We start from the raw sequence: 15,204 nt of genomic DNA, 5'->3' as shown, positions 1-15,204 counted from the left end.
TCAGCTGCCATAGCCTTCTTGCTTGGGCTGGGGCACTGCTCCTGATCAGCCTTTGCTGATGTCACTGGGGATGGGTCTCAGCTGCCAATCTGAGCTGCTAATGCCTGTTGGTGGTGGGGCTCTACTCTCTCCCAGTCACTGTAGCTGTGGGAGGAGGTGCTGGGCTCCCAAGCTGGTGCTAGTGTCGCCATGAGCCTGGGTGAGATGCCACTGCTGTTGGGGGTGGGGCTCTGGCTCCCCACGGTTGCTGCAGCAGGCACCTTGATAGCGCTGCTCCTGTGCACTGACCGTGTTGACACAGATGAGTCCACTGGACCGATCGTGCAAGGCACTCTGGTTGACTCAGGTCACTTGACCCTAGCTTCTCCTTGTTTCCCTTTCCCAGGGAAGACATGGGATCTTCCAAAATGGCAGGGCTTCCCAGCCACCCAGGGGAAAGTTTGCTGATGTGCCACTTACTACAGTAGCTAGATGCTTTCCATCCACAGCATAGGAACCTTCTGCCCCCATGTCTCTGCACTGCTCAAGGTTGGTTGTCCACACTCACATTCACTCACACTCTTTTTCACACTCTCACACACTCACCCTAGCTCCGGTCCTTCCCACTGCTATCTTTTTTCCAAAAAGTGTTCTTTTAATTACCCATTAATAATGTGGATTAAGAACTGTTCAACTATTATGTGGTAAGTACACAGAGGTATGTATTCACAGTCTTGTTGCAAACTCATGCTATAACCCACTTAATCAAATGGTGCTAGAGGTGAGAAATTAATATAAAAATTGATAAGAGCTAGATTATATATATAAACATGAAATTCAGCCATAGCCTGCAGCAACCAGTTCAGGAAAACTATTGTCTCTAGTAACCAACCCAGGCAACCAAACAATAACCTTATAGCAGCTGGCCCAAATCAATCACAATTTGGTTAATATTTGTCTTTTTTATTTTTTTTAGTTTTTGTCTGCACTTCAGATTTAGAACTAACAAGAGAAAGCCATACATCCTTTCCTAGTCAATCGCATAGGACACACTCCTTCTAGTTAGCCTGCTTACAGCTTCCCTGTCAGCAAACTCCTATTAGGGCATATCTGAAGCATTCTCGTTTACTCCACTATAAATACAAGGTGTCCCCCAAAAATGTATACAGGTGTCTATAGATTCTATTACATTTTGAAAATGAAATGTGTTTTCATAAACACTGGCTTTGTAATTATTCAAAATATATTTGCATTTTCTTGGGACACCCTGTATTTACCACTCTCTGCCTGCCTTTGTGTCTCTGCCAAACACAATGAAGATGATGAAACTCTTGCTAAAAAGCTCTGAATAAACATCTTTTGCTAGTTCTAAAATAAAAAAAAATACATGAGTAGTCAAAATTTGAGATAAAAGGGTTAATCATTTAACTTCATCATGTCAGAGTGATCAAACTTTTAATCTAGTGAGGTTTACTAACGTCTAAAATGATAAAAAGCTACATAAAAATGACAAGGTTGTTATTAAATACGTTCAAGAAATTAGACCTTAATGAATTTCAACAAAGAATTCCAATTTGATAATGGAAACTAAGAAGGCATAATACTATTCTAACAGTAAAAATGGTTTGGCTCAGTGGTTAGAGTGTCGGCCTACGGTCCAGAGAGACCCGAGTTTGGTTCCCGCTAAGGGTACATACCTCAGTTGCAGTTTGTCCCTGGCCCTGGTTGGGTCGTGTGGGTGGCAACCGCTCGATGTGTCTCTTTCACGTTGATGTTTCTCTCTCTCTCTCTCTCCCTCACTCTATCTGAACAAAAAATGGAAAGATGTCCTCTAGTGAGGATAAAAAAAAAAAAAAAAAAAATTGAGCACCAGCAATACATGAAAATGATGACCTAACTGAGGCCCAAAGTGCCATCTTCTCCTCTCTGCAGGAAACCAAAGAATGGAGAATCCACTGCTCAGTGAACAAGACACAATCAAATGACATTAGCACATTATAAATTAAACACTTGAGAAGAGAGTGACTTTTACCATAACAGCAAAGCCTCAGAAAGCCCAATATTTTATTATCTAGATTCTTGGATTGTTCTTTTAGGGCAGCATGAATCTTCAACCTGGATGATTAAAAGTACCAGAAGCAAGCATAATATACAGATAATCAAGTTAAATTGATAATTTTATAAGAAGAAAACATATTTATATGTATTAATAGCCAGAATACTCAGTTTCCACACATGGAAAGTATTTTTTTTTAATTAATTAATTAATTAATTTAATATATATATATATATATTATTTCTTAGATAGAGAGGAAGGGAGAGAGAGAGAGAACATTGATGTGACAGAGAAACATCAATCGGCTGCCTCCTGCATGACCCCCACTGGGATCAAGACTGCAATGTAAGCATGTGCCCTTATCAGGAATTGAAGCAGGACCTCTCAGTCCTGAGTCCATGGGACATCACTCAATACATTGAGCTACATCAGCCAGGAGGAAAGTATATAATTTAGAAACTAACTGTAACTGAAATTTTAAGGATTTGATGCAATAACTTAACATTGCCTAATAAAACCATCTATCCATTATCCAGTATGTAATCTTGGCTCCTGAAAGACTTGATTCTGTTAGGGAATCATAAAAGGATCTAAATCTTTCTCTTTAGTCAAGGCTTTATGCTGGGATCAGGAGTGTGAGATAATATTTCTCAAATGACCGGGATTCCTGAAAGAGAGGTGTGAAATTGCCCCTGGCACAGAAGTATTGAAGAAATACAGCACATGTAAAAAGTGAAGGAGCAGTAAGTCACAAGCAGCTTGTGATGATTCTGTCATCATCTAGGAGACTGTTGGCCCTGACACCTCCGGATCCCTGACCTGGCTATCACTGTTCTAAACCACTTCTGAATATAGCCCATCTGAAAGTTAATCCAAAGTAAACATGAAATTCTTCTCTCATAAATATCTGGTCATGATCGAAGTGCAATGAACAGGAAGTTAGAATTCTGGTTGCAAAGAATGGAAGTTGTACGCCTAGAACAATACCTGGTTCGATTATTATCATGTGAATTAATCTTAAAAGAAAAAAAATTTACAGGTTTTTTGGAGTTGAAAGGCTATATTTATGAAATCAAAGAAGCAAATCAGGTAACTTAAGACTCATTTATTGATCAAAGAGAGAATTTATTCACAGAGCTTGTCAAATACAAACAAAATAGCCTTTTGTTTTGTTTTGTTTTTACAAAATGAATACTGAAATAAATGTGGTACAGCACAGTATAACAATGGACAAAAGAAAACAAGATCTAATGACTGAAAAATGAACAGAAACATGCCCATTTACTTCATAAGTATATCGTAGCAGAAGCTATTCAGAGAAATATAGTATATTTTTTAATAATATTGAAATACAAAAGCTTAACTGTAAAGGTTTGCATAAACACTGCACAAAACATATTGAAGGTATAAAGAGTTTATGCAGAATATACAAAATACTGATGGAGTGGCTTACTGGTTCATGTATGGTTTAATGTTTAATGTATGCTTTATAAAGTGACAATACAGTATTTTAAATGTATAATAAAAAGAAAACAGAGGAGTAATGCACAACTAAACCTCTTGCACAGTCTTTGCGACAATTTATATGTTTGTGCATGGGTATGTGTGTGAATGCATATGTCTCTGTGCTCGTGTGCTCTCAGAAGCTCCATGACCTACAGGGAACATCTGCGGGTTACCCTGCTTCTAAACATCGTACTGTTCCTACTAGCCCTTTTGATTATCTGAGTTCTTATCTTTAAAAAAAATCCCAAACCCCTGTTTGCATATATAGAATTGTTTTGCCTGTATATATGTTCTACATTACAATACTCTGTGGAATAGAAACAACTAATACCCCTACAATATTTTTAGCCTTTGGTCCATTTTTTTCTTTCTATCATTCCATACTCTCATTTCCTTTGTAAATCTGGCACAACTCTTCCACATTATATAATGTTTCTGATTCCATTGGATTTCATTTTATTAGTATTGCATAAATTAGAACCATTTTCCACCTTTTGAAAGTAGCTGGATGTTTCAGTACCTCCAAGCCCCTTCAGCCCATCTTCTCCTCTCTTTATTCTTGGTGGCTCCATGTCAGTATGGGTACTGCTTCTGTTTCTTGCCAGAGAAGCAAGCCAGCCATGTGCACAGAAGCATGGCGGTGGCAGCACCTGCTCCTGTGCAGTAGAAGGCCCAGCCAATTTCACACTTACCTAGAGACACAAGAGGGGAGAGAAAGCAGGCACAGATCAGGATGATTTTGTAGGAGGCTCTGTTACTTCTCCCAGTATGTGTGGGAGAAATGTGACACTGAAATACGCATTATAAATGTGGTATATTCAACCAAATGGAGTGAAAACACATGCTGAAAGCTATCTCAAAACTGAAGAAAGCAAGAATGGTTTTGTGCATTTCAGAAAGACCTCAAGGCTTATGCCTCCTGCGTCCAATGGCCACAGCTCTAGTGAAGAAAAAGAAGAATGGCAATAATCAGAATAGAAGAAATGAAACTATTAATTCTAATTTGAATCAACCAAACTCATATGAATAATGAGGTACCATAGGAAAAATTAAAAATAGATATAATCCTTCTGAAAAAGACCACTAAATAGAGGAGACATATTTGAAAGATAATACTGAATTGAGTACTGCTATTTAAATGTAATTGCTAAATGATGCATACAGATTGAACTGAAGAAAAAATCCCAGATTCTCCTGGGGTCAACATTCACTTTTACAAAAGCGTCATATAAATGAGAACATAATAATAAGGGTCCAAATGGGTCCTGATCTCTCAGAGTTGTATTACTAGTAGTAATAATAGCACCCACAATACTAAGAATATAATTAGTAAAAGAAAACAAGAGCAACTATATTAATTTCTGATAAAGCAGACTTCCAAGCAAGAAGTTATCAGGGATAAGGAAGGTACATTAATAATGATAAAGGAGTCATTTCTCCCAGAAGACACAATAATCCTTAATGTGTGTGTGTCTAACAATAGAGGATCAAACTATGTAAGGCAAAACTGACAGATTTCAAGGAGAAATAGATAAATTCATCATCATAGTTGGAGACTTCAACACCCCTCTATCATAAATGGATATTTCCAGCAGGCAGAAAAAGCCTAGAAGGATATAGTTGAACTCAAGGACACCATTAATCAATTAAATATAATTTATATTTACAGCCTACATCTAACAAGATCAGAATATACATTCTTCTCAAGGAAGATGCAACATTCACCAAGATTCTGGGCCATAAAATAGAACTTTACACATTTAAAAGAATAAAAATCATACAGTGTCTGCTCTTAGATCACAAGAAAATTAAATTAGAAATCAATTTTAAAAAATGACTAGAGCCCTGGCCAGTTTGGCTCAGCGGTTAGAGCGTCGGTCTGTGGTCCGGAGAGACCTGGGTTCAGTTCCCGCTAAGGGCATGTACTTCGGTTGCAGTTTGTCCCCGGCCCTGGTTGGTCGTGCGGGTGGCAGACACTCGATGTGTCCCTTCACGTTGATGTTTCTCTCTCTCTCTCCTTTCCACTCTATCTGTACAAAAAATGGAAAAATATCCTCGGGTGAGGATAAAAAAAAAAAAAAAAATGACTAGAAAAGTCCCTAAATTGGTGGAAATTAAACAACACACTTTCATTTTTTTTTTTTTTTTTATCCTTATCCAAGGACATTTTTCCATTTTTTGTTCAGATAGAGTGGGAGGGAGAAACAGGAAGAGAGAGAGGGAAACATTGATGTGAGAGAGACACATCAAGTGGTTGCCACCCACACGACCTCACCCGGGGCCGTGGACAAATTGCAACTGAGATACGTGCCTTTAGTGGGAACCAAAGCTGGGACTCTCTGGACCGTAGGCTGATGCTCAAACTGGCCAGGGCAAACAACACACTTTTAAATAACACATGTACTGTCCGCCTGGTGTGGCTCAGTGTGTTGAGCATCGTCCTATGGACTGAGAGGTCCTGGTTTGATTCCTGGTCAAGGTGCATGCCTGGGTTTTGGGCTCAATCCCCGGTAAAGGGTGTGCAGGAGGCAGCCAATCAATGTTTCTCATATCAATGTTTCTCTCTCTCTCTTCCTTCTTCTCTCTCTAGAAAATCAATGAAAACATATTTAAAAAAATAAAATTAATAACACATGTGCCAAAAGAGAAATCTCAAGAGAAATTTTAAAATAAAATATATTGAACTAAATGAAAATAACACAACTTATCAAAATTTGTAGGTTTCAGCACAAATAGTGCTTAGAGAACAATTGAATGCACATATTAGAATAAAGAAAGATCTAATATCAATGATCTATTTCCACTTAAGAAATCTATAAAAATAACATAAATTAAATTCAAGTAAGCAAAAAATTAAAAATAAATAATGAGAATTAGAGTAGAAATCAATGACATTTTTTGAGGCCAGCATTACCCTAACACCAAAACCAGACACAAACATTACAAGAAAACTACAGACAAATATATCTCATGAACATAGATTCAAAAATCCTCAACAAAATATTAGCAAATTAAATTGAAAAAACATATGAAAAGAATTATACACCATGACCAAGTGATATTTACCTTGGGCATAAATGCTGGTTCAACATTTGTAAATTAATCAATATAATTCAACACATTAACAGACTGGATGAAAATCACATTATCTTATCAATAGATACAGAAAAGTATTCATCAAATCAAACACTTAGTAAACTAGAAATAGAGGGTAATTTTCTCAACTTGATTTAAAAATTCTATAAAAATCCTATAGCTAATATCACATGTAATATGAGAAACTCAAAATTTTCTCACTAAGATCAGGTGCAAAGCAAGTATGTTCCCTCTCACCACTCCTTTTCAGCATAAACTAGAAATCCTGGTTAATGCAAGAAGGCAGGGAAAGAAAGCAAAAGCTATACAGATTAGGAAAAATAAATAAACATGTCTTTGTTTGTAGATGACATAATTGTCTATGTAGAAAATGTGAAATAATCCAAAAAATACCCTGGAACTAATAAACATTTATATCAAGGTTGTAGGATACAAGGGTAATATACAAAAATCAATTACTTCTTATATACCAGCAATGAACAAGTCATATTTGAAATAGAAAACACAATACCATTAGCACCCAAAACATGAAATAATTAGATATAACAAAATATATGAGGGATCTATATGAGGAAAACAAACACTCTGATGAACAAAATCAAAGAACTAAATAATTGGCGAGATATTCTATGTTCATACATAGGAAGACCCAGTATTGTCAATATGTCAGTTCCTTCCAATTTGATCTATAAATTCAATGCAACTTCAATCAAAATCCCAGCCAGCTGTTTTGTTGATATATACAAACTGTTTCTAAACTCCACAAGGAGAAGCAAAGGACCCAAAAAAGCCAACACAATATTAAAGAAGAAAAACAAAGTTAGTCAACTGACACTACCTGACTTTAAGACTTACTATAAATCTCCAGTAATTGGTGAAAGAATAGACAAATCACTCGATGAAACAGCTGAGAGAACCAAGGAAAGAACCTCCACAAATATAGACAACTGGTCTTTGACAAAAAAGAAAAGGAAACACAATGGAGCAAATGGTGCTGGAACAATGTGACATTCATGAAAAATAAATAAATAACGGTAAGAAACTAGACACAGATCTCACACTCTTCACAAAACTTAAAATAAATCATAGATCTAAAATGTAACAAATAAAACTATAAAACTCCTAGAAGGTATTTTGTGGATAACTTTAGTGAAAACCTAGATGACTTGGATATAGTGATGACTCTAAACAGAACACCAAAGGTACAATCCATGCACGAACTAATTGATAAGCTGAACTTTATTAAAATGGAAAACTGAAAGACAGTGTTAAGAGAATGAGAACATAAGCCACAGACTGAGAGAGAATATTTGCAAAAGACACATCTAATAAAGGACTGTTATTCAAAATAGACAAAAACTGTTAAAACTAAACAATATAAAAAACAAACAAGCTCATTAAAAATGAGTTAAATGTCTTAAAAAACACCTCATCAAAGAAGATATACAAATGCCAAATAAGCATATGAAAGTATACTCCACATAAGCTATCATCAGGGAAATGCAATTAGATACCACTACACACCTATTAGAATGGCCAAAACATGGAACATTGACACCACCAAATGCTGGCAAAGATGTGAAACAACAGTAACTCTCATACATTGGTGGTAAGAATGCAAAATATTATAGTTACTTTGGAAAACTGTTTGGTGGTTTCTTAAAAAACTAAAAGTACTTTTACCATACAATCCAGCAATCACACTCCTTGGTATTTACCCAAAGGAGCTGAAAACTTATGTCCACACAAAAATCTGCACACAGATTTTATTTTATTTTTGTTTTTTAAAATATATTTTGTTTTTAAAAATATGTTTTTTAGAGAGAGAGGAAGGGAGAGAGTGATAGAAACATCAGTGCGAGAGAGAAACATAAATTGCCTGCACATCCCTCACTGGGGATCAAGCCTGCAACCCAGGCATGTGCCCTGACTGGGAATTGAACTGGGACATCCCAGTCCATGGGACGATGCTCAATCCACTGAGCCACACTGGCTGGGCTGCACATGGATTTTAATAGGAGCTTTAACCATCATTGCCAAAACTTTGAAGCAACCAAGATGCCCTTCAGAGCCAGACTTATATAACTTCTAAGAATAAGGAGTCATTGACTCAAAATGTCCTATCTACGATAATTAAATGGGTTTATTTATTCATTAATCCTTTTTCTTTTTACAGCATCCAAGTTACTCTTTTTGAGTGCACAGTAAGGACAACTTCTATATCTCTCATGGAACACTGTCTTCTCTGCACCTATTGTAATCAGTCTTTTAGTCTTAAGATAGAATCAGAAAATACTCCAACTACAACTATTTTCCACCCTTTTCTTTTGTTCTTGTTTACACATTACATTAGACATAAATACACATACCACAATACTTGAATTTCATAATCATTAAATATATAAAATATATATATATAATAAACCATAGATTGAAAACCATATCTTTTTTTTTTATAAGTCAGGTATTTGTATCTTGTTCATTAATAATTTCTCTATTGAAATATACAAAGACTGTCAGGTGCAGCATGCAATTTGACTTCATATCTTCATTGATGTTTACTAGAGGGGTAGGTAGCATGCGACCTATTTACAGATTAGAAGGCTAGGCCAGGCAAAGTTAAGTGAGTGATTGGCTTGTCACCAACAGTAAAGAGAGGCAAAATTTGATGAAAGGCTTCCACATCTCAAAGGTACTCTAGGTCATTACCTATGCACACAGACAATTTCAGTCGTCAACCGAGGTGTCATCCTTGATTTCTCCCTTTCCATATCCAATGATAATAGTTTTAAAATAGCAATTGATTGATTGATTTACTTACTTGTTGATTGCTATTTGTTCTAAATTGTTAGAAGAGCTTTACGTGAAATAAATACTAATGCATTTAATCCTCAGAATAATATGATGTTATAGGTACATGAGTATCATCCAAATCATTCATATGGGAACACTAAGGCCATGGAAAGTTCAATAACCTGACCAAGAACTTACCGTTAGTAAATGGCAAGTCCTTTGCCTCTCTCTCCAAAATTTATCCATGTCCTATCACTTCTCAAATGCCTGCAGCACCCCCAGGCACTCTTACCTGCCCTCATTGCTTTCCAGTCTCCCTGCTTCTACTTACAGCATCACCAACAACAAAGCAGGCAGGTCAGTCTCTAACTGAAAATCCTGTAATGAATTTTCAAAAATCCAATCTCCTTACAATGGCCCATAAGGTTTTGAATGAGCTGGTATCTGCCTTCTTCTAAGACCTCATAACTACTTTCCCTCTTTTCTTTATTCTGGCCACACTGACTGTCTTCTAGGGATCATATCAGGCTTGTTACTGGCTTGGGTACTTCACTCATTATTCCTTCCACTCAAAAAGCTCTACTTCCAGATCACTAGAGATCTGGCTCCTTCTCAGATGACACCTCTGCAAAGACACCCCCTACCCCACACCTGCCTCATCACAGTCAATATATCCCTTCACTTCACTTTACTGCCTATGTAGCGCTTAACCATGCTTTATAAACACCTTATGCATGCACATGTGTTTAATTTCAGTGTCAATAGGGGAGATCTTTGTATATTTTGTTTCTTACTGTGCCCCTACAACAGTGCCTCATAATAGGCTCATAATAGGCACTCAATAAATAAATGTTGAGTGAAAAATGAGGAAAAAGAAAAACAGAAAGATGCCCTGGCTGGTTTGGCTCAGCGGTTAGAGCATTGGCCCCCAACCAATGAGTCATGGGTTTGATTCAAGTCAAAGGTGCATACCTACGTTGCGTTCATCCCTGGCGCTGGTCCGGGTCGTGCAGGAGGCAACTGGTTGATGTGTTTCTCTCACATTGATGTTTCTCTCTCTCTCTCCCTCTCTCCCACTCTATCTGAAGATAAAATGGAAAAAAAAATATCCTTGGGTGAAGAAGAAAGAAAAAAAGAAAGAAAGAAAGAAAGAAAGAAAGAAAGAAAGAAAGAAAGAAAGAAAGAAAGAAAGAAAAGCAAAGAGCCAGTCCCTGAAAAAACAGTAATTCTAGAATTTTATTTTAAGAACCACTCTAGTGCTATTTTGGCACTGAACTTTTTTGGAGAGAAGTAACCATGTATTTACAACTTCATGCAGAGTGTGTTAAAATTGAACAGGATGATAGATTCTGAAACATCACATCTCCACCTCAAGGAGGTCTCACTGGAACAATCATCTCCATTAATACTGATAGACAAGGTAAGAATTTTTCAAGGGTAATAGAAACCCCGCCATAAACCAGATACGTTGATAACCACAGGCTAATGTGGCTGTGACTCTTGGGAATAGTCTCCATTTTGAATCACCCTTTAACTGTATTAAATATATCTAAGATGGAAAATTAATAAGTAGCTAAGAGATGGAAAGGTTTAGAATCATTCAAAAAGTCAGAAAAATTTGTAGTCAGTCCATTTAGCACAGGACTCATAACAGAACACAATCAGTTGTTCATTAATAACAAGTTATTGACCGACAAACAGTTCCAAGACCTAACATGAAAAGCATAATACTTATTTATTAATTATTAGACACTTGATTGAAAAAAGTAGCTGGTGAGGCTAATTATTTGAGAATAGTCTATGTGATGGTAGCCACGTATATTGAGTCAAGATTGAAAAAGAAGCCACTAAAGACTTGACTGCAAGAGGACCGAGGAGAGCAGAATATTTTTTCTGCAGGGAAGTCAGTAAGATAGCCGCAGCTTAAACTTTAGGGGCTGTTACCTGGCAGGAGAACTGTAGCAGATGGTGTATACGTTCGACCCAATTCCTTTGGATCCCTTTGCTCATCCCTCAGCTTCTGCTTGTGCTTTGCTCCTCACACCTCACAGGTATGTGCAAATCTCATCAGAGGACCTCTGAGTATATAGCCACTTTGCCCCAATGTTCAGAGAGCTGAAGTGCCCCCTAGCATGACCTGTATCCAATGACAGACTGGTACAGGAGTATGAAAGGCCTCTTTCTTGCCTCTGGGGGGGGGGGGGTGCAAATTCTGTAGTGCAATGAATATTCCAGAGCTCTGATGAATTCAGACTGAGGCTGGCACCTCACCTGGAAAATAGACCCTTACCTGCCAGCCTCAGTCTGAATTCATCAGAGCTCTGAAACATAAAAATATAAAATAAATAAATAAAACCTGACACATGCTCACTCCAAAAAAAAAAAAAATAGACCCTTACTTAATTTTTACTCCTTTACTACCTTGTTTTCCAATTTCTTTACTTGTTTTTTCTTGGAACAGTTCCTTGATTATTTGAACATGAATCCTCATTTCAGTATCTGCTCTGGGGAACCCAATTTAAGACAATGAATATCCTTGGGTGATATCTTGCTTTTCTTGATCATAATAAGCGTCTGTCAAGTTGTTTTGGGTATCAGAGGCTTAACCACCTCACCCCACCCACCCACTCAAACCCTGATATTTCCTGAAAGACCCAGATCAAGAATTGAGCCCTCAGCACAGGTTGTTTCACACTCTCCCTGAACTACCACTTTCCTGGGGCAAACCCAACTTCTTATTAAGTGTGTGTGTGTATGATTTTAATAACTGTTATCTTTTTTGAAACGTTCTTACTTGTATCATAAAACAGGTAGTCAGCTCATCAGATCTAATGCTTATTAGATGAAAACAAGAGATATGATGTAGGCAAGGAAGTCTTAAAAATAATTACATAGACAATTATATAATGATAATTGCAATATGTGTTTTGAAGGGAAAAACAATTAGGATGCTAAAAGAGCAAATCGCAAGAAATCTAGTATAGCATAGTCAGGAAAGCCTTAAATTAGAAATGAAATTTATGCTGAGACCTGGCATATAGGCAAGGAGCCAGCCAAGGATGAATGTGGGAGGCCAGAGCAGGGTGTCCTTGCATTAGAGAGATGGGAAACACAATGGAATGGAGAAATATGGCAGTTTGGGGTTTTGTTAAAGTATTACTCAAGTAAGGGGTGGGAAACACTTTGGGTGTAACCGAGACATGGGGTTAAGTAACCCATTCAAGGGCTTGAAATCTAAAAAAACTTCCTCTTCAGAACTGTCATCTGTACTGGATAAAAATGAGGTATTCAACATTCATCAATAAATCTTGAGCACCTACTGTATGTGTAGCAATGTTACAGGAATTGGAGACTCAGAAGTGAACAAGACAGATAAGGTCTTTGGTCTCATAAAGTTTATGTTCTAGTAAGACCGATTCTTGAGTATCACCCACACATGTTGCATAATTTTGAAACCACCTCTTGTATATTGTTAAAGAAAAAATCACAGGCTCAACGTGATGTCACTTGTGCTTCAAGCCTAAAATACCAGGCTTAGATTTAATACCTGATCTAATTGCAGTTTCAAGCTCTTATAGAAATGTAATCTTAATTAACCAGTCTGGAAATTTCTGGTCAAACACTGGTAATGTAATCTGTTACATGGTCCCTCTCCATTTCCCTCACAGAAAGAATCAATCTGAGTGATAAAAATCCTTGCAAATCCTTTCCTCCCAAAAAAGTTGATGTCCTGGTCTAAAAAAATTCTTTCTTTTCTTCTGTTAATAGCTCCCTGGCCCATCCTTCTTCCTATAAAAACCTTCTACTATGAGTACCACCTCCACATGCTCTTCTAGTTGCTAAATGAGATGTAGCCCTATTATGAATTGCTTAATAAAACCAATTAGATCTTCAAATTTATTTAGTTGAATTTTTTTCACATTATGTTGTGTAGAAATTCATCTGAATGAAATTAACCAGATATGAGAATTTTTTTACATGAAACTATAAATGTAAAAACATCTAGCATTCTGTGATAAAGTATAGATTTTTATTTTTCTCATTTTTTTGTAATTTTAGTTGACATTCAATATTACATTAGTTTATGTTCTACAGCATAGTGATGAGACATTCATAAAATTTATGAAGTGATCATCTTGATAAGTCTAGTATCCATGTGACACCATACATAGTTATTTCAATACTATTGACTGTATTCCCTGTGCTGTGTTCCCAATGACATCTCTATGACTAGTTTGTAACTGCAGTTTGATACTTCTTTTTTTTTTTATCCTCACCCGAGGACATTTTTCCATTTTTTGTTCAGGTAGAGTGGGAGGGAGAAAAGGGAGAGAGAGAGAGAGAGAGACATTGACGTGAAAGGGCCACCCACATGACCAACCAGGGCCGGGGACAAACTGCAACCAAGATACGCAGCCTTAGCAGGAACCGAATCCAGGTCTCTCTGGACTGCAGGCCAACGCTCTAACTGCTGAGTCAAACCAGCCAGGACTGGTTTGATACTTCTTAAACCCTTATTTTATTTTCACCCCACCACCCTAACCCCCTTCGCAACTGGAAGACATCAGTTTGTTCTCTGTGTTTATGAGTCTATTTCTGTTTTGTTTTTTCATTTACATTGTTCTTTAGATTCCACTCATAAGTGAAATCATATGGTATTTGCCTTTCACTGTCTGACTTATTTCATGTAGCATAATACCCTGTAGGTCCATTCATGTTGTCACAAATGATAAGATTTCATTTTTTATGGCTACTATTCCATTGTATATATGTACTACTTATTCTTTATGCAAACATTTATTCATGGACACTAAGGTTGCTTTCATATCTTGGCCATTGTAAATAATGCTGCCATGAACACAAGGAAACATATGTCTTTTAGAATTAGTGTCTTAGGTTTCTTTAAATATATACCCAGAAGTAGAATTACAGGGTTATAAGGTAGTTCTATTTTTAATTTTTTGAGGAACCTCCACACTTTTTTTCATAGTGGCTGCACCAGTTTGGAAATGCACCAATACTGCATGAAGGTTCTTTTTCTTCACATCCTCACCAATACTTGTTGTTTGTTGATTTATTGATGATAGCCATTCTGACAGCTGTGAGGTGATATTTCATTGTGGTTTTAATTTGCATTTTTCTGATAATTACTGAACTTGAGCATTTTTTCATATGCCTATTGTCATCTGTATGTCCTCTTTGGAGAAATGTCTATTCAGGTCTTGTGCCCAGTTATTAATTGGATTGTTTGTTTTCTTGGTGGTAAGTTATATGAGTTCTTTATAAATTTTGGATATTAACCCCTTATCAAGTATCTCATTGGCAAATATCATTTCCCATTTGGTAGGTTGTCTATTCATTTTATTTATGGTTTCCTTTGCTGTTTAAAAACTTTTTAGTTTGATTTAGTTTCACTTATCCTGTTTGTTTATTTGTTTCCTTTGCCCAAGGAGATGTATCAAAAAATTATTACTCGGTGGACCGCAACACTGAGCTGACCAGGAGGAGCTCTAAGGCCTTCAGTGGAATTAGCAACAAATGGCAAGTAAAAAACTATCTTCAGAGAAGGGGGAGGGAAGGGAGGATATTCCTACTTCACTAATTAAGGAAATGCTTAGGAAATGGGGGGAAATGCAAAGTTTTATTGAGAAATGTCAAAGAATTTGCTGCCTGTGTTTTCTTCTAGGAGTTTTACTGTTTCAGGTCCTATATATATGTCTTTGATCCATTTTGAATTTATTTTTGTATATGGTGTAAGAAATTCATCTAGCTTC

General features: G+C 36.8%; 1 protein-coding gene across 1 annotated transcript in view; it reads right to left on the bottom strand.

Moving 5' to 3' along the window:
• Positions 1-3,200: 3,200 nt before the first annotated feature.
• Positions 3,201-15,204, bottom strand: part of LHFPL6 (LHFPL tetraspan subfamily member 6) — a 365,391-nt gene continuing 353,387 nt past the window's right edge. The window contains exon 4 of the mRNA XM_036250113.1: positions 3,201-4,233. Coding sequence (XP_036106006.1) covers positions 4,115-4,233 — 119 coding nt within the window. The 3' untranslated portion in view covers positions 3,201-4,114. The remainder of the gene's footprint in view (positions 4,234-15,204) is intronic.

Source organism: Molossus molossus, unplaced genomic scaffold, assembly GCF_014108415.1.
Source record: "Molossus molossus isolate mMolMol1 unplaced genomic scaffold, mMolMol1.p scaffold_m16_p_9, whole genome shotgun sequence".
Taxonomy (NCBI): Eukaryota; Metazoa; Chordata; class Mammalia; order Chiroptera; family Molossidae; genus Molossus; species Molossus molossus.
Note: the sequence above shows the minus strand (reverse complement) of the source record. Positions and strands in the feature narration are given on the sequence as shown.